Source organism: Anopheles maculipalpis, chromosome 3RL, assembly GCF_943734695.1.
Source record: "Anopheles maculipalpis chromosome 3RL, idAnoMacuDA_375_x, whole genome shotgun sequence".
Taxonomy (NCBI): domain Eukaryota; kingdom Metazoa; phylum Arthropoda; class Insecta; order Diptera; family Culicidae; genus Anopheles; species Anopheles maculipalpis.
The window spans coordinates 53,261,442-53,280,062 of record NC_064872.1 but is presented as its reverse complement, the minus strand read 5'-3'; the positions used below and the strand labels follow the sequence as shown (position 1 = coordinate 53,280,062).

At 40.7% G+C, this 18,621-nt stretch overlaps 1 protein-coding gene across 4 annotated transcripts in view; it reads left to right on the top strand.

Annotated features, from left to right (window-relative positions):
- Nucleotides 1-3,088: 3,088 nt before the first annotated feature.
- The window catches only part of LOC126561980 (poly(rC)-binding protein 3), a 58,472-nt gene continuing 42,939 nt past the window's right edge, over nucleotides 3,089-18,621 (top strand). For 3 of the 4 annotated variants that reach the window (XM_050218380.1, XM_050218379.1, XM_050218378.1), the window contains exon 1: nucleotides 13,516-13,708. In XM_050218380.1, coding sequence (XP_050074337.1) covers nucleotides 13,616-13,708 — 93 coding nt within the window. In that variant the 5' untranslated portion in view covers nucleotides 13,516-13,615. Of the gene's footprint in view, nucleotides 3,099-13,515; nucleotides 13,709-18,621 lie in introns of those variants that run through there. The other variant, XM_050218377.1, reaches the window with a different exon arrangement.

The following is an 18,621-nucleotide window of genomic DNA, read 5'->3' as shown; positions in this document are numbered from 1 at the left end:
AGCGGGGAAAATCAATCACAGAATCTCGGTGGCGCGGCTTACAGCCCGCCTATATACCCCCAACGGATGTGACGTGTGCGACCCGAGTCTGTGTGGTTGAATGCCAGCGCAAACCGTTCCCTTCCCCCCTCCCGGTGGCCATACGTATTTGGAACGAAATCAGTTTGTCGGCTGTCCTTTTTGGTCCGCTCATTCGCAGTTTCCCTCTTTCTTCGGTTTTGCACCATCGTGTGAAGATGTTGTTTTCGGGGAGGTAACAACAGGAAGATGAAGGGCTTGTTGTTACCGCCAACCAGGCACGGGGGGACGCACATGCCGTGCACGTCCTCGACGAAATAATCGGTTGAAGCCACGGCAGCAGCATCACTCCACTTGTGACAGTTTCTTCATGAATCTTTCTCACCGGTGTTTGGTGTATAATGATTGCCGCGCCGCGCAATTGGTTTTTACTGGCAACCGATTTATACTACTACTGCTCCCGATGTGCCACACAGTTCCACGTCGAGGCAAGTACCGAACAGAATCTCCATTCCGCTAAATGTCGTCTCTTATTTGCCTGATATTGACGACCGGAAGGAATGTGACCGGTTTGGGAAAGTCGAGCTCTCCCCAGAGCCGCGTGTCCATTTGGCCGGGAACCGCCTGGCTGCACTGGTTTGTTTAACTGTTTTTTGTTGTTGTTTTTGTTCTTCTCATTCCATAATGTGTATTACACTTTATCGCGTACGGTCTGCGGTCACATTGTGCAGCGTGCTGCCCGAACCCGGTGCCAAAATCATGCAGATGACGATGGGATGGTGTTTTGCTGCACAAAGCGAAAGAGGGCCGCATGTTATCGTAAAGCGGTTATCGAGTTTTTGACCGTCGTTGTGCGGTGTTGGGCCTGCTAAGAGGGGTAGCATTTGAATGTATGCTGCTAGCTTTGTTGTTGCATCAGTACAAATGCACCAGTCGGAAATCGGTAGAAATATACGACACTTATGCAGCGTGTGCTTCCGATGCACAGGACCTGGGCTGGTGTGGCATGCAGCAAGGACTCATATTTTGGCAAAGGTACACCGATAGGTTGAGGGTACATGTAGCTGCATTGCTTTGTTCAAATCAATCGTCAAAGTATGCCATGGAGAAATTTTAGTCGATTATTTGCCCCACGAGCCGAGGCAGCTGTGTAAAGGCGGTGGGCCGGGAATCGGTCCGCTGGTCGGAAACAGGTTGCTGTCGAGCGGTCCAAACGGTTGGGCAGACACACATTCCTTTGACAAAAGTTCGCTGGTATCCCGCGCCACTGGTGAGTGTGTATTGATTTTAGAAGCCTCGCTTGGACACGTCTCGGACGATGCAATGTGCTCCACAATGTGCGTAGTTGCGCGAGGCGACATGTGTGGAGGAGAAGTACCAGAAGAAGCAGAAACGGTCCCTGTATATCCGCCCCTTGTAGGGCTTCCCTTGATTCCCTAGCGCGACAAACCCTGGGGGCTTCTTTCTCGGGGTTGGTTTTCTCCGACCATACCATATCCGGCTCATAATGCCATAAGCTGTGCACAGATGCACCTCAGCATTTGATGATGATCGTCCACTGACGTTCTGTACTCTAGCCTGCCTGGTGGACACCGGTGGTGGCGCTGGACATCGATCGAAACATGGAACGCAAGCCGCCCCGTGTATGTGACCAAATCCAGAAGCCTGTAAAAGAGGGACAAAAAACCAAACCGGAGGAACGAGAGGATATACATGTGCGGCATTGACGGGTGTGGTGTTGTTGCAGCAGTGGCTGCGAACGTAAGGCGATAAGAGGATTTATTCTCTACAGTTTTTATTTCTTTCTTTCCTTTACTTACAACAGTGGGGGGCCCCTCTTCCAACCTTCGCGTGTCCACAGTGCCTCTGACATACTGCTCGATGGCGCATGCTGGTGTATGGTGGCCATTGTCATCACCAATCTTAGGACTGGGAAGCGTATGATGAATGCCTCGCGCGCTTGATCCACTTTTAGGGGAAGAAATCTTTCGCGTACTGTGCCGTACACCGATATCAGGAAACGACACACAAACACTGGCCGGTTTCTTTCAAATGGTCACATTTCTTCTGCCGCAAGTAGTGGAATGTGCCCTCTATGCTTCGACAAAGATGCATGTGCGTCCACTCTCTTATGCATTGGCCTTTGTTTCATTTGTTGTCGATTGTGTGTGCGTTTTTGTTGCTTTTTTTTACAAACCCAAACCAGCGCGATACGCCTCTTGTGACCGGGAAGCGAGCTACTACGTTGTTATCGCATAAGCTCACGACGGATGTCCAGTTTTTTTTTCTTCTTTTTGCCCCCCATAGCGAATAGACACAGCGCGGGGTGATTGATTCAAACGTGGAAAAATAAATCTTTTCTAGCTTTTTAAAACGGTTTTGTGGTTTTCATAGTGCAGAAACTAGATTAATTGAGACTGATTTGTTGTCCTAAAATAGATGTTCTGATGTTTACAATTAATTAAATCGAATACAAAGAGTTTGTGGTTACGCACCGTACGCACACGGGTGATTTGAATATATTTTTTGACACATCGTTCGTGTGAGTCGCTTTTTTTTTGCTGTCCCTAGATAAGGTTAGCGACCTGTTGCTGTGTTTACAAAAACCATTATCATACCCACTACCAGTTGCACGCTCGCTTTGTTATCAACAATGTGATCGATAAGTTTCAGCATGTAAAATCGAACCGATGACATACGCTCAAACGGTGCGTCATCATGCGCACAAAGTTAGGGAATCAAAGCTTCTGGTTGCTGCTGTCGTTATGTGTGAGTTTATTGCGTTGAATTAGAAACGATGCTTATCTAGTTGATGTTTCTGATGTTGTAAATGACTGTGTTTTACAGTGTTTAGGAAGCACGCACCTTTTAGGAAATCCAAAGGAATAGCGAGGGCATTTGATATTGTGGTTGTGAATAAAATTAGGCTGATAGGTTAAAATAATCCATTTTTCTATTTGCTATCGAGTACTGGGATATAGCAAAAAAGAGTTTGTTTCTGTATTGTGAACTTATTCAGTCTGCTAAAGTCTCTTGTTGAAGTTAAGTCGAAATTTGTCCACAGGACCATCAAGCAATACCTGGTGAAACCTTCGGTCGATTATATTGTGCGATCCGGATGAGCAAGAATACACTAAAATTAACAAACAGTGGTATATAAAACATCTTTGCATTAATATCGCTCACATCATATTCAGAAAGGATCTTATTTGTAAGCCTTATCAAACTTAGGTTTTGCAGAATGTTGTTGGTCTTCTTCTGCTAAAAAACTTCTGAAGCCTTTTCGAAGTTGAGCAATTAAATATTTCAGCAGGCAAAACTGGACCAAGCCTGATGTCCCGATAATTTAACTTGCATGCTTACTCTCCGATCGAATATAAAATCAGAATTTATACATCCAATGTCCCTCCATATGTACTTGTGTTCTTGAATCTTGGCTTTTTTTGTACAATCTTGGAAATCTTATTTAAACTCGCTGAACGTTAATTCTATTTTCTGGCCTCTGGTCTCCATCTCCCTCGAAAACAGTTTTCCTTGACTCCGGGCCATGAGCCAGAAATGACCAGGACAAAGCGACTAATTATGAAGCGTCATGTTATTAGAACAATTTTATGACATCGCAAAAGCCTTATTCACACTAGTGTAGCAATAAGAAGTTTCCCTTTTTAACACTAGAATTACCGGACCAGTCTTTTTGATTGGTTTTATCCCTTTCAAGTGAATTTATTCTTCATAGTTAAACAATTCTGTCGATGTTGATGCATGACTTTTACACGTTTAACACGGGATGTTCATTTGTATGAATTAAAAAATTAAAAATCTAACCAAATAAGGATATTAAGTTACGTCATGAGCAAATCTACCTTAACCAGTCATTTTAACTAGTGATTTGTGGGACGATGAACAGCGTACTTCAATGCGAAATCCTCACAAAAAGTTTAACTAACGTTACACAAACAAGAATGAAAATGTTGCTGGCAAAAATACAAATTGAACTTGGATCGATCCTCCGAATCCGATCCGAAGCTCTGGTACATTGTTTCTTTGGTGTAAGTATCGAGTGTTTCGTGCCAAATCAATGGCAATACGCTGTACGAGGATCTAACCAACCGATCCGGATCTTCTAAAGCCCTATTATGTCGGTATAAGGATAAACGACAGACGTCGGGTCCTTGCAGAATAATTATAAGATTATATATAATGTATAACAAGTAAAGTATGATTTAAAAATTTTATAAGTAACATGGCTACAGTACAATGATGCTTTGATCAATTTGTTTTTCAATGCTGGTGTATTTTACGCGGGCGGGTCAACTTTAAAGAATAGCGCAAGTGCTTATGAAATCCTCGACAACTGCAATATAGAAACCCCTAATGCTTTAGCGAATCAGCAGAAATACATACAAAATCATTCAAAATAGTTACGGAAGCCGGTGCGATTGAAATGGAAAATGTATACTAGCCGGTTGAAGAGTCGAAAATGTAAACAAACTTTTTTACTTTTTTTTTTAAATTACCTAGTTTCTGAGCACGAAAACCAAATAAATACCAGATAATTTAAAAAGCATTTGGTTTTTACATCAAACGACAGAAATATTTTTAAAAAACCATATCCCAAAAGCATGCTAATAGTCGTATTCGAGATTTGAACCAGTGTGTATATATAAATGCGTTCAAAAACCGTTCAGCGTTTAGGCACAAACAATATTTTATGTTCGTCTAGAAAGCGCACTGCGTACAGTTTTATCAAATATATAAATATAATATGTTTTTGTGAATTGTTATGTACTGCAAACATTATAAAAATTGCAACGTGTATTAATTGTGCATGAAAAATGTTAACGTAAAAAAGCTTGTTTACATTTTTCAACTCTCAAACCGGTTAGTATACATTTTCCATATCAATCGCAACGACTTCCGTATCTATTTTGTTAGGATTTTGTGTCTATTTGTGCTAATTCGCTAAAGTATTGGGGGTTTCCATATCAGTGGTCGAGGATTTCATAAGCGGCTTGCGATATTCTCTAAAGTTGGTCCGCCGCACGCTATCATTTGCATTTTCCTGTAAGAAACAATCAATCAAATGTGTATTGAAATAAAAAATAAATTTAAAAAAATATGAAGATATTAGTCAGATCATAAAAAAATATTTATTTTAACTGGACGCGGTAGAGTTGCAAACGTCAAAATCGCGGTAGTTCTAGTGTTAAGCGACCTTACGTATTAAATTCAGAAATGCATAACTTTTAACAATCTTTCTAGTTGTTCCCCTCCTAATTTGTGTATCTTATTTGTTGTGGGCAAGCAATCACATCCACTCCCTTTTCATTTGTTAGCATGTCCTGCATGCTGCACTTGGTTTAAATTTTTTTGAAAGGGGAGAAAACAAAATCCAATGATGTTGACGTTTTGTTGTTTCGCTTTCCATTTCCTTTTATGAAGACGGTTCGTCTTTATCCAGCGCATATCTCAGGCCACGTAGCGTGTATGTGTGATGTGTTGATGCAACCGAGAGTACTACTGGTGGGGGTTGGCCATTTTGGTTGGCCCTTCTCTTCTCTGGACGCCTCAACAGGGATTATTCAGATGTGTGCAATTTTGCCGTGGAGATGTTTGCGTTTTGCCAGCAATTGATTGTAGCATTATCCTTTGGCTTTGCAGTTTTGTAGCAGTTAGTAAAGAATCAAAAACCTTTACCGTCTGCACTCTTGTCTTTGGGTTTTAGTGACATTTTTCAAGTATTAATCCATTTTGTGCGAATATTCCCCGATACATGCAACCACTTTTTGTCAACGTACCCACGTATGCTCTGGTCGCATTTTATGCAACGTACGATCATTTGTCGCAATCATGTTCTTTTGTCTGTCATGCCAAATATGTTCTAGTACTAACGTTTTTTTGTTTTTTTTTGCATTGTTTTCAATACTGTTGCCCCCTCGTGTGCAACTTATTTGGTGCGTCTTTTTCAGCAGTCGTGATCATCCCATGCGCCTGGCCGGTCTGCTACCACCCAACTCGGTAGGGGAAGAAAATCGGTTGGCTGTTTCGTTCGGTTCTTCTGGTTTTGTTTTTACGGCTATTCGTTCGGTTAGTTCATGTAACGGTATTAACTTGATACCGGCTCAGTCGCGAAAGCTGCCACACTTGCTGCTGCGTCTCTCATTCATGTGTGCGTTTTTTTTTTTGCACATTTTTTCGACGCGTATTCCATCGTTTTCTGTAGAGTTTGGTATGGGGTCCACAGGCGCGCTCGTCCAACAGCACTATAGTCCCAATAGTCGTCGGTTTGGATCAGGCCCCATCTCACATAACTTAACCAATTCCTATCCCATCCGGTGCAAAGGTTCTTGTTTTTCTTTTGCATCGGAATTGGAAGAAATCGAGAAGCAGAACAACATGCGCTCGCTCGCACACCATAACTTGCCATGTGACTTTTTGCCGGTTTCAGTGGTTTCACGGTTATGGGTGGGTGCTTGGTGACATGTGCGCGCGCGATACGTCGACTCGTGAGCGCACGAAAAACCAACCGTCGAATTTGGTATGATACTGGAAAGCAAAAAACGCCAATTCTTATTCAAATAACACGGTGTGTTATGCTCATACCGAACTTTTATGACCCATTATGGTGCGTTATATTTTTATTGCAAATATTTTCTCTAGCACAAAATGAATAGTTTTCCAAAGTTTCTGCTTGAAAAAACAGCCAAACTGTGTTGTTTGGATATGGTTGTTGTCTTAATCATACGATTAGTTTTCGTTTTTAATATGACATAAAAGACGCGTAATATCGTTCTCTGTGTCTTTATGAGCGGAATAGGATTAAATTGAAAGTTAAAAATAGAAAGTATTAGATTCCTAAACTGTACTAGAGCTTATCATAAGAGACCCAACTTTAGGGTACAGTATCAGCAATTGATTCCTAACGTGGTGCATTGACGAGCTGATTTTCTGATCTGATCGTTATGGATACGTGGGCTGTTACATATATTTCTGGCCTAGGCCACAAGAAATGTTGCCAGATGCAATCTAATATATTAATATTACCGATAGGTATCTCAATAACGACCTGGTTTGTTAATTTAAACATAATTTCTATTTATAACCCCGGTTCAAATACCGATTGCGATACTTTCAGATATGACATTAAAACTCTATGCAGCCTCTGAAGCCTAGTTTTATTATCTGTGGAGATTTCAATGCCAGTCATAATTTATTGAACTGCGCAAGATCTAACGGGATAGGAAAGACCCTTTTTGAGGAAGTTCAAAGAGGATTTTTTTCCATTTTTCATCCTCAAAGTCCTGCATATTATCCACACGATGCAAAATGATCCCCTTCTACACTTGATCTTGTACTGACCAATAATTTCCACGATTTAACCTCACTGCACACAGTCACCAACCTTGACTCTGATCATCTACCGGTTGCTTTCGAAATAAAAACTTGATTATTCTCTTGCAAATTGGTATTGTTTTGAGAAATTCTGAGATGAAAAGATTAACGTAACTACGCTTAACTTAAGCGATATAAACCATGCTATGATTAAGTTTATCACTAGATTGATTAACAAAGCGCATAGTCTATTAGTCCCACTAACGACACCTGACCATTACAAGGTTATTCTTTCAGACTGTATATTAGCAAAAATTAAAATAAGTTACATAGTTAGAAGAAAATGGCAAAGAGATAGAGAGAGAAGAAACCATCTGTTCAAAATGCTCTATAATAAATTAGCTAACGGAATAAAAAACGAGATCAAATCTTTTCGAAACAAAGCTTGGGTAAAAACTTGAAATCTGAATCAAACTCTATACCTACGTTAGTGTCGAACAATAAAACCTATTCGACTGATAAAGACAAATGTCAAGCATTAAAAACAATTGTTTGACAGTTGCCATAAAATAAGTTATTTTCCGGCAACTTGGAAAAGAGCAAAAATATTTTCAATTGCAAAACCCAATAAGGATCGCAGTAATCTAACGAATTATAGACCAATAAGCCTGCTGAGCTGCCTTGCTCAGCAGGCTTATTTTTGAGAAGCTCATCGAAAAACTCTTAAACACTCATGTACACACCCAGAATTTAATTCCGCAATATCAATTCGGATTCCAAAAAAACTTGTCAATTACGGATCAGTTAATCAGGTTAACAAAAACAGTGAAAAATAAACGTTTCCTCAAAAAATCAAATGGGTTAGTGCTTCTTGACCTCGAAAAAGCGTTTGAAGCCTGTGTGACATTGTGGACTTATCTATAAACTTATGAATCTGAACTTTCCAGCAAAAGATAACCGTTTGATCGACTCTTTCTTTTCAAACCGACATTGTCAAGTACAAGTTAAATCTTCCTTTTCTGATCCTTTTAAACCCCTAGCGGGCTTGCCGCAAGATAGTGTTTTATCTCCGTCACTTTTCAACATATTTACATCAGATATTCCTTCAATCAATTCTGTCAAACGTTTTGCATTTGCGGATGATTTTGCTATTAGCTCCTCCGCTCGCAAACCCGCAGCTATTGTGCGAAACTTAAACCTTGGAATCAAGAAATATATTGCCTATTGCAGCGCGTGGAAGCTTAAAATCAACGAAAACAAAACAGAATTGATATTTTTCTCACGATTCACTAGTCAAAGGAAAAAAACCTTACAAGAATCTCAAAATAAACAACTCGGAGATTGCATGGAGTAACAATGCTCAATATCTAGGAGTTTATTTAGACAAAAGATTGACATTTAACAATCACACCGAGCAAAAACTTATTAACGGGGAAAAGGTTATGAAATCACTTTACTGTTTTATAAACAAAAACTCAAAACTAAACTCAAAGAATAATTTTTACTTTACAAAGCAATAATCAGACCAATCGTTCTATACGCGTCACCCGTATGGGGAGGCTGTGCTCTGTCACGCATAAAGAAGTACTGCAAGTACTGCAAAATAAATGTATAAATCGAATTCTCAACCTACCACCGTGGTATAGCACAGTTGATATTCATATGATTTCAAATAGGCCAACCATTGCTGAATTTATCGGAAACTGCAAGTGTAAATATAATTTTAGAAGAATTAACCTTACGCCAAGGAAAAGGACTGCACAAACGTGAATTATTTATTTGATATTTTATCTTCCTTTTTGCTCTAAGCAAACTTTTTTTTTCTATTTCTTTAGTGTAAGGTTCCGTAGTATAAAATAGTTTTAATTGTGATTTGTTAGTTACAAATACGTTAAGCCTAGATTATGCTTTAAAAAATATCAATACCAGGGTTTTTTGTTGAAATTCCTGACAATTGATTTTGTTGAAATTGAAATTGACACTTGCTTTGGTAAACTCAAATTTTTCTATGGCGATGAAGTACCATCCTATAGCACTGTTAAAAATTGGTATAATGAATTTAATCGTGGCCGACGTACGCTAAATGACGAATTTCGAGAAGATCGTCCAAAAACGAACATCCGTTGTGACTGAAAACATCGATGCCCTTAAAGATCTAATTGCACAAGATCGTCATGTGACATACTGCGAGATAGAGGCATCTATGGGCATTTCTTCCACCAGCATAAACACAATTTTGCTCAAACTCCTGGCCGCAAACAAAATTACTTATCGTTGGAGCCCGCACAAGTTTACAATCGCTAAAAAAAAAGAAATTTTGAAAAAATACGATCATGGTGCATCAATAGATGTTTATAAGATCGTCATGGTTGAACCGCGTGGTTGAAGACCGTGTGGGTCTTCAACCTCGAACCAAATCCAACGAAAGTTATCCGTGGAAGTAGCACTTCGAAGCAAACGGTCGCCTGTTTCTTCAGCAAAACTGGTCATGAGGCGACTGTTCCACTTGCAGAACGCAGGACGATCAATTCTGAACGGTACACCATAATTTGTTTGCCAGAAGTCTTTGGAAAAATTCGAAAAACGAACAACAGAAGACGGGTCATCATCAATGCGAGCTCTCACCATCGCTTATTTGACCGGTCAAAACGTCGAATCGATGGATCATCCGCCCTATAGCCCTGACTTCAAGAAAATAAATTCGTATCAACAAAATAAATTCGTGGTCAACGATTTTTGTCCTCAGAAGATGATGTTGAAGCGGTCAAAAACCACGTTTTGGAGGTATCTCATATAAATAGCAGCCAGCGTTGTAGTGCTCAATTATGTCTATTTCTTTTAGTACATTTAGGCACATAGATTCTGCATCTAGCCGACGAATCAGTGCATCAATTTGTATTTTATAATATTTTTTTTATCTATAAATGATAATACTGACAAGAACGATATTCCCAACCACATGTAGAAAGATATATCCTGCCTGTTATTACAATCCCAGCTTATTAGTGCATTGATGAAATCCGTTTTTATGTCAAAAATAAAACAAAGAAGGAGCTTTGCACAACATCAAAGCATTGAGACTGAAAGGAATTGATAACATCTTATCATATGTATTGGATTTCTTTATTTTTGGCTTCAGCCCTTTCTGTCTTGTCGATTTAATCTTCTGGGTGTGCCGAACAGTCCTTCAAGGAAACACAATTTTAGAAAAACTTTGAAGAATTGTTGTAAAAAATGTTAAAACCTTCCTTCCGAACGTTAGTGATAGGAACACTGCTCCATGGCCAACAGTATTATTCGAAGGACTTTTTGATCCAATAGCAGCAACAAACCACCCGTTCTTCGCAAATGTTACCTTCTACGTCTGCTGTACGTAATCCTTTTTTGATAAAAGGGGATATATTTCTATTTCTTCAACATTCGCAATCATCAGCAACGGTTAGAACCGCTCCCTGGGAGCTGAACTTTGATGTATGGGATGGCTTGTAGAAGCGCGCACGGCAGGACCATTATTTACTGAACCAATTTGATGATCTCGATTTATACACCCATTGCTTAATCGATTGCAACTATCTTTCCCTTTCCGCGGTTTTTCAAACACAAGACACGGGGGGCGTATTAATTCTTCACACGTGTGCTTTCTTGCCCGGTTCCGCCCAGCCAAGCCTTTCCTACCTTCGTAGCAGTTTAGTACAATAAGTTCAGTATGTTTGTGCGGTATTTGCTTGGAGTTGATTGATGTTTTAATGTGTTGTAGATTAGATACTAATCCAAATTTCATCCTTGTTCCTTCCTATTTTGACACGTACTTTTCTTTCCGTTTTCTTCCAGACGAATTAACCCTCGATCCATCCCAAACAAGACCATCAACGGTGTGGCCGGCGCCAACCTGAATATCAGCCCCTGGGTGATGGTGTGGTAGTGGAAGTGCTTAGCCCCTGCTTAAAATCGTCAGCCACCCGTAAAACATACCTGCTTACCACAAAACAAAAAAATAAGTGCACACAAACAAAGCAAAGTAGATTTGTAACACGAAAGTTTAAAGAGAAAAAACCCTCCCTCCCGGCAGTGTATAAATCGACCACTAAGAAACAGTTCTGGGGGATTCCTTGCGCACCAATCACACTCCTTTACCAACGTCCGCGTCCGCCTGCAGAGACTGACAGAACAAACATTTAGAGAGGCGCGTTGCAAAAGTTCTATAATCAGTGGCCAAACACCCAACAGATACGGGCGCGTGTAAAAATGAAAGTATCTCGTAAAATTTGCGGATAGAATGGATAAGGTTTTTTAATATTCATCTCGTATCGCCGCATAATTGAATCGATCCATTTAGTTTCGCCCAAAATGGGCCGTTGCTTTATCATTTTCGTCGACAGTACTGCCTTGCTTACTTCCGCCAATCTTCCTGCTTAGCGGCATATGTTGTGTGTGTGATTGTACATATACCAGATACCACCGTGTCCAGCATGATAGCTTCACCTTCACCAAAGGAAGAAACACACGCGCTATTAAATCACGCACCTTTTTCCACCACACCACGTCCTACTCCGGCCCGTCGTAGAAGACGTCTCTTCTGTGGCGCGGCACCTTGCTGAAAACTTTAGCTTCCGGACAAACTGTTTGCCATTAAACCCAATTTCGATGCAATTTACCAATTCTCATTTTTTTTTTGTATCCCAGCCCGGGGTTTACTGTTCCGTTTACCTTGGTCCTTGGGCGGTGTTGCAGACGGGAAGGATGTTTTACTTCGTGTAAATCGTTTTTACGATTAAGAGCTTCACGTGCATGCGTATTCGGTGCCGGAAATGTAAAGCGTGTGTTCAAAACCGACCACTAAACATGCTTAGGAATAGCATTTAAAATTTAAATTTAAAAATCAGACTAGGGAAAATGTCAAAGAAATAGTTTGGCATCGTATTAAATGTGTGAAATGATTTGATTCAATTTTTAAAATAGACATTTTACTATTTACAATAGAAATTATTCTCAGCGATCTTAAAGTTGTCAATATTCCATATCATTCATAGTTAGCTATTATGTTGCTTTTTTGTACCGTCTTCTCTCTCTATCTCTCTATAGGGATAATTTGATCTGATGTAGGTGATGATGTTGGAGCGTAATTTTCCGCATCATCAGATTATCCCCCCCCCCAGTTTTTGAGCTAGATGAGGGCAAATGTCACTGACCGTGTAATGGTGGCACGTTGAAAAATGCCAAGAAAGTAATAGCAATATCAACAACAAGCAACAAAAATACAAACTTTTTTCAACCCATCTTTTTAAGTTGGTTTAAAGACTAGCGAAAAACTCATCTAAATCGAGATCGGGAGCTACACTCCTCCCCCCCCCCCCCCCCCCCCCCCCCTCACTTTTAGGCTCAGTCGTTAGTCCTTTTTTCCCCTGTTTTGGCTAGAGAATAGGAGTGACGAAACATGGAGCTAGATTTACTTTTAATTTATTTAATCTATCTTGGGCGCGATGACAACGTAGCAAAAATCCCGAAAGGCTTTGCGAACTCTATCCGGAATGTTTGCAAGGACACATTTTGCTTTTGTGTGCCACTTTGTCAAGGCGCGTTCAGTGAGTTAGTATCGGAAAGGACGTGGTATGTGTGTTTGGATGATGCGAGATGTTCAAGAAAAGTGGCAGGCGACAGAAAAGCGAAAAGTCACTTTCGCCTATTTTCTGGAGGATGTTTTTAATTAATCAACTTTGGTCCCTTTCTTGTGCTATTATTATTTTTTGTACTGCTGCGCGCTGTTTTATAGCATCGTTTGATGTGTAATTAAATCAGAACATCAATTGCACTTCGGACTTTATAGCAAAAAAAAAAGACATTGTTTATATGTGAGTGTGCAGCTTAACGTGGAGTAAAAGTTTGTCCGACTGTATCTGTAGATTGTGGTGTACACAATTATGGCATTTACTTTATGTTCTTTTCATGAACAATCTGTCAACTGAACATTTATTGCAAATTGAATCCAAAGTGAAGTTCTTGGCACATTCCGATTTACCTACCATTCGCAATTTGTTCAGTTCTGCAGCGTACCAGTTTCAACGTTTTCTTATTAAGCACAGCGTTCAAGCAGCATTACAAAGTGTAGAAAAAGAACAAACTAAGAATCCCGTAACTCCCGGTAACAGTGACTGCGGCCAACCAAGAAACCAGTGAGAACGCTTTATATTATATCCAGTGAGCAGTGTGCTTAAAATCAGTCAAAATAACCACCTTCGAAGCAAGCATCATTGAATCCTTCGCCGAAATGGAGGACTCCAAAATGGTCAAGATCGGGGACATCAATCTGTCCGATGATCCGGCAGTTACTCTCACCATTCGACTCATCATGCAAGGAAAGGTAGGTTTTTGGGGGCCCGATAGAGATGAATCTACGATCGAGTTTGCTTTGTGTACGTCTAAAAACACTATGATCAAATGATCTTATTTTAGGTTTATTTGAGGGTGAAACATTCTTTTCGTTTCTTTATAAATGTTTGTATGATTATCATCCATTTATATTCATTTTTACATATTTTGCGTCCTATCAGTCCTATCAGTGATCCATCCTTTCATTATTATCGTGTATTTTACAAAATTTAACAAAAATTCACTGGTTCCCTCATCAGTGTGGAAAAAAAAAACATTTTTTTATCAGAACCGAAGAGCGTTTCACGTGCCAAATACTAACTGAAAGACATTCTGTAAAATGTCATCCTTCGATTATCTCGCGAAAAACGGCACTCCCCTCGAGTCAGGTTGCTGCCCAAAGGAAGGAAGGTGGGTAAGAGAATGGTACCGAAATCCCCTCACCCGCGCGTGGCTGAGTGTGCGGCGTGCTCGTTCTTTTCATTTAGCAGCTGTGAAGATTTTGCCGTGTAGGCAAAAAGAAGACTCTTTAATTATACAGCACTTGAAGCAGTTCGCCGAGATGTGTGCGCGCTGGAACACTGTTACTGTACGCAACGCAACGCGGAGGGGGGAAAACGGTCTCATACATCGGCGCGCGGCGGTGGGTTTTCAGCTTCTCTTGTCACTTCTCTGCCACCGAGGCGTAGCACACATCTCGTTGCTAGTGAGGGTTCTTCACGATTTCCGTGCCACTCATCGAGAGAGAGAGAAAGAGGGAGAGAGTGAAAAAAAGAAACGGAAAACGAAAAAAAGTGTATGTCTCGTGGTCTCCATGATGGATATGTTTTATACATATAGTCTGCAATAAAGGACGCAGAGGTAGAAGCGACAGAAGTTCCCAATGCGCCATGATTCTCTCGGTCAGACAGTGAGAGCGGAGGCCCTTAGCCCCATGGTGCTGGTGCTCCTATCATCAGGTTCATCATTTTCATGATCATCGTCGTACGCTCACCATCAAAAGGATTCCTTTCCGGTCCCGGGTTTTTCCTCCGTCGCCCGGCTGGGTTTGGAAATGAGTAGGGTAACTCCAAAGTTAAAGGACGATGGCCAAACGAAACATCAGATCAGGATGGTGGAACCCTAGGAACACTACACAAAGGAGCAATAGAGAAATAGGACGGATGGTGTTTGTAGCTTGGTGTGGCACACGAGCGTGAGTGAGATGATGGTCCCTTTAGCACTTCCATATCCACTCGCTCACGTACAGCAATGCTTGGTGAAGGTGGGTCGGCGGAACGGAATACTGTTGGGAGGAGGATATCATTGCTCAAGAGTTTATGCATGTTTGAAAGGTAGAAATCCCGGAGCATAAAGAGGGTCCTGCTGTTCGTTCGCCTTCCATGCGGAAAGGGTAGTTGAAGCTCGGTGATGATTATGATGTGGGTTCTCCTTGCTGGTAATGAAAGTGGGCAGGTTGGCTTTTGCATAGAAGCTGTAAATTGTGGGATTTTTTTTATCAAACTATCTTACATTTTCTGTACCACTTTATGCGTTACATTCCTTTTTGCACGTTGAAGCGGACTTGTTTTCTTTTGCATCTAACGCTTACGCTCGGAGAAATGACGCATGTGGTGTTGAAATTGAAATTAATTTTAGTGTTCTTTTGTAAAACTCTTGCCCGTTGACATGGTTATTGGCATTGCTAAATGTTTCAAACTGATCAAGATCCAGTGCGGAGAGACACAGGATCGTGAAGCTACTCTATAAAGCAAACACGGTTAATTTTTCAATGTTCAGTTTTACTATCTGTATTAGGCCTGATTATCACATACAAATTGTCAAGACAAGTTGTCACACACGGAAGATTCGAATTATGACAGCCGTTTGTGTTGTCTGTTGAAAAAAAAAAACTTAACGAAAGGCAAACTTACAAGTACACTGTCAAGAATTTGCATTCTCTAACACAAACGGAGACTCGTATTTGTCAGCTATTTGAAACTGAAAGGCCCCAAACTCACCCGTTCCTGTGTGTTTCCAGTTCGTGTTTTTTTTTTTTTTTGCATTCCCAACCAAAATGTGAGCATTTTAATTCAGAAAGCTAGGGATGCCACTAAGGCGGAAAGAAAATATCGTCGGGCATCTTGCTGCTCGTTTGGTTCCATTTCTAATTGAACGTTTTTGGGCGGTACCGTTTCTTCCAAAATATTTAAACACTTGTTAAGTTGATCCGCAAGAAACCCGCTGAGTAGCAGCCAATATTTCTTTTGGTGTGAGTCCTTTTGCCCTTACAGACGGAAACTTTGACTCAATCTGATATATAATATCGAGGAAATTTTTTTTTCGATTTTCATAAATCTGAAAGGAACAACCTCGAGACCATATCAAAAACGTTTTGCACAAAAGTTTCACAGGATAAACTGACGCTTGTTTAGTAAGTTCCAAAGGGTCGAACATACTACGAAGCAGCCGACGTTTGTTTAGTAATATCTTCCGTTCTTTCAACCTCAGTACTGCTATCATCGCTCACATGATTTAAAAAATCAATTTGATATTCTGAATATCAACTACAATGCAACATATATTCTCAACAAGAACTCTTAGTTTACACTTTTGGTTTTGTTTTTGTTGGTTTCATCACTTTGACAGATTGATTTTGAATGCATAACGAAAAAAAAACGCCTAACGAAACTTGCCTGTCACAGGAATGGTTTCATAATGCAATTTTTTTCCGTTTGTATTGACCAGCTTTTGCCTTGAGACTTTTCCGTTTGTAATAGATAATCAGGCATATTGTAGCAGATAGTGTTTACCACCACACTGCGCCTTTGTAAGTAATCGCCATTCGCCCTCGCGGTTGTTTTGTTTCTGTAACGTGCAGCTTGTTTCGCCGGAATAGTTTTAGCCAAGGTGTGGTCGATTCAACTAACAACAGCAGCACCATTTGCGTATGTTGTTGCAATCACGGCGACGAAAATGCCAAATACATGTGCCTGTAACTTGGCTTGTTTCTAAAATTAAATCCAAAGGACTATTCCGTTAATTAGTCGTGTGGCGCGAAATAAAAAAAAATAAAACAGATCATTCCCGCCACCGTTGAGACGCTGTTGTGTGTTGCGCTCGAGATGACTCTCTGTGGGCCGAGTGGCTCGGGCACTCCCCCAGTTGGTGTGTGCGATGGCAACGAGATCACTCTTATAGCATAGCATGTTGCTTTTATTTCATTGCTTATGAAAAATGTAGTATATCATTGCAGGTATGTGTGTATTTGTCATCACAGCTCGGGAGACAGCTACTGTCTGGTTTCATTTGCGGTCTGATCAGTCTGCCTTCTTCTGGGGTCCGGTACCTTTTCCACTGTGCGCACCACCGCGTGTTGCGAAAAGCGTATGTACAGCAAGCATTTTTTTTTTGTATAGTTAGAGCACGAGTAAAACGTACCTAGTTTGGCGAGGAGGAACCCTCGAAGGGCGTGTTTCAAATTTTGGCTGAACTATGCAAAATTCGGTGACGTCGAATTAATACCGTCCTTTTGGACTAAATGCCGTGCGAGAAGCACCTTTCGCAGAGAGTTTCCGCGCTAAAGGTGGCCACTACTGAAGCTAGTCTAGACAAGGCATCAAAACAGCGGCCAACGTCTACAGAATGCACTTGTTCTCCCGTCTGCGCATCACCTTTAAATGATGGGCGAAATAATGTGCTCGCAGTGAAGCGTGTGCTTATTCGCGGACGAGGAGCGGTTATGGCTTAATGGTTGGGCTATGAATTTCGAGCTCTAGAATCTTTTGTTGCTGCACACATCAAATGCCGCCACACTATTTTCACCACTATAGCATTTCCTTGTGCCAGTGACGCGATCAGCGAATTCTAATTAAATGCAAGCGGAATTCGGTCCAACGGTGGAATGCGCTGATCACTAATCCCGTGTGCGGGCTTAGATGATGATGATGATGGTACCATGTTCCTGTGTGAAATGTGGAGCTCTCCTTTCGCCCAAAAAACACACACACACACCGGCACTCGCGATGCCTGCGGTGTGATGGCGGTGAAAGTTTGTGTCAAGGTGATCGTGTGCTCTGTGATTTATGGTTAATTAAATTAATTGAATTGCACGCCAACTTGAAGCATGTGCACGTCTGTGTGTCATAGGTAGTCTTCGTTGGTGGTTTACAGATCAGAATGAGCGCTTTTTGGCTAAATATGCTTTGATTCAAAAGTGAACAATTATTAAAATGCGTGTAGAGCTATGTGCACCATATTGAAAGGAAACGGCTTTTATCCATTACTAACTTCAACAGTTCCTTTTTTTTTTGTTGCTATCGTTATGTCATCAAGGAATATCAAGGTAATGTGCCTGTCACAAAAACAGGACACTACCATCGTTTCACAATGATAAGCGCAGATGGAACCGTCAGTAGCATACGTGCCTTGCCATGATGTACCTTCAGCCTGTCACTTGCAGGCGTTTTAAAATCCTTAAGGTTTTTTTTTCTGTTTCATATACATAAGTACAAACGTAACGTTGTCAGGTGTTATCGATTATGCCGCCTCCGCAGACATAAAACAATAGATTCGATTACTTAACTTTCATGTTTCGCATGCACACATGATGCAGTTAATTTATTAGTAAAACTGATATCCAAGTCATCCAGATGGTTGAGTTTTGAAATATGAAATAATAAAATAAAAGGCAAACTGTTTAAATAACTTTACAGCTATGTATGTGCCCGGATAGTGCTATACTATGCGTCTGCTGCATACATCCATCTGCATGTTGTACGCTCTCGCAACCTCCGTAAACGCTGTTGGGTTTAATTAAATTTGGTTAACTCCTGGTTGAGCTTGACTACTTTATGACTTTTCACTGTTGACTGATTCCTGTTAAGTAGCGTTCGCATCATGTGTACGCGATGATATATAATAACA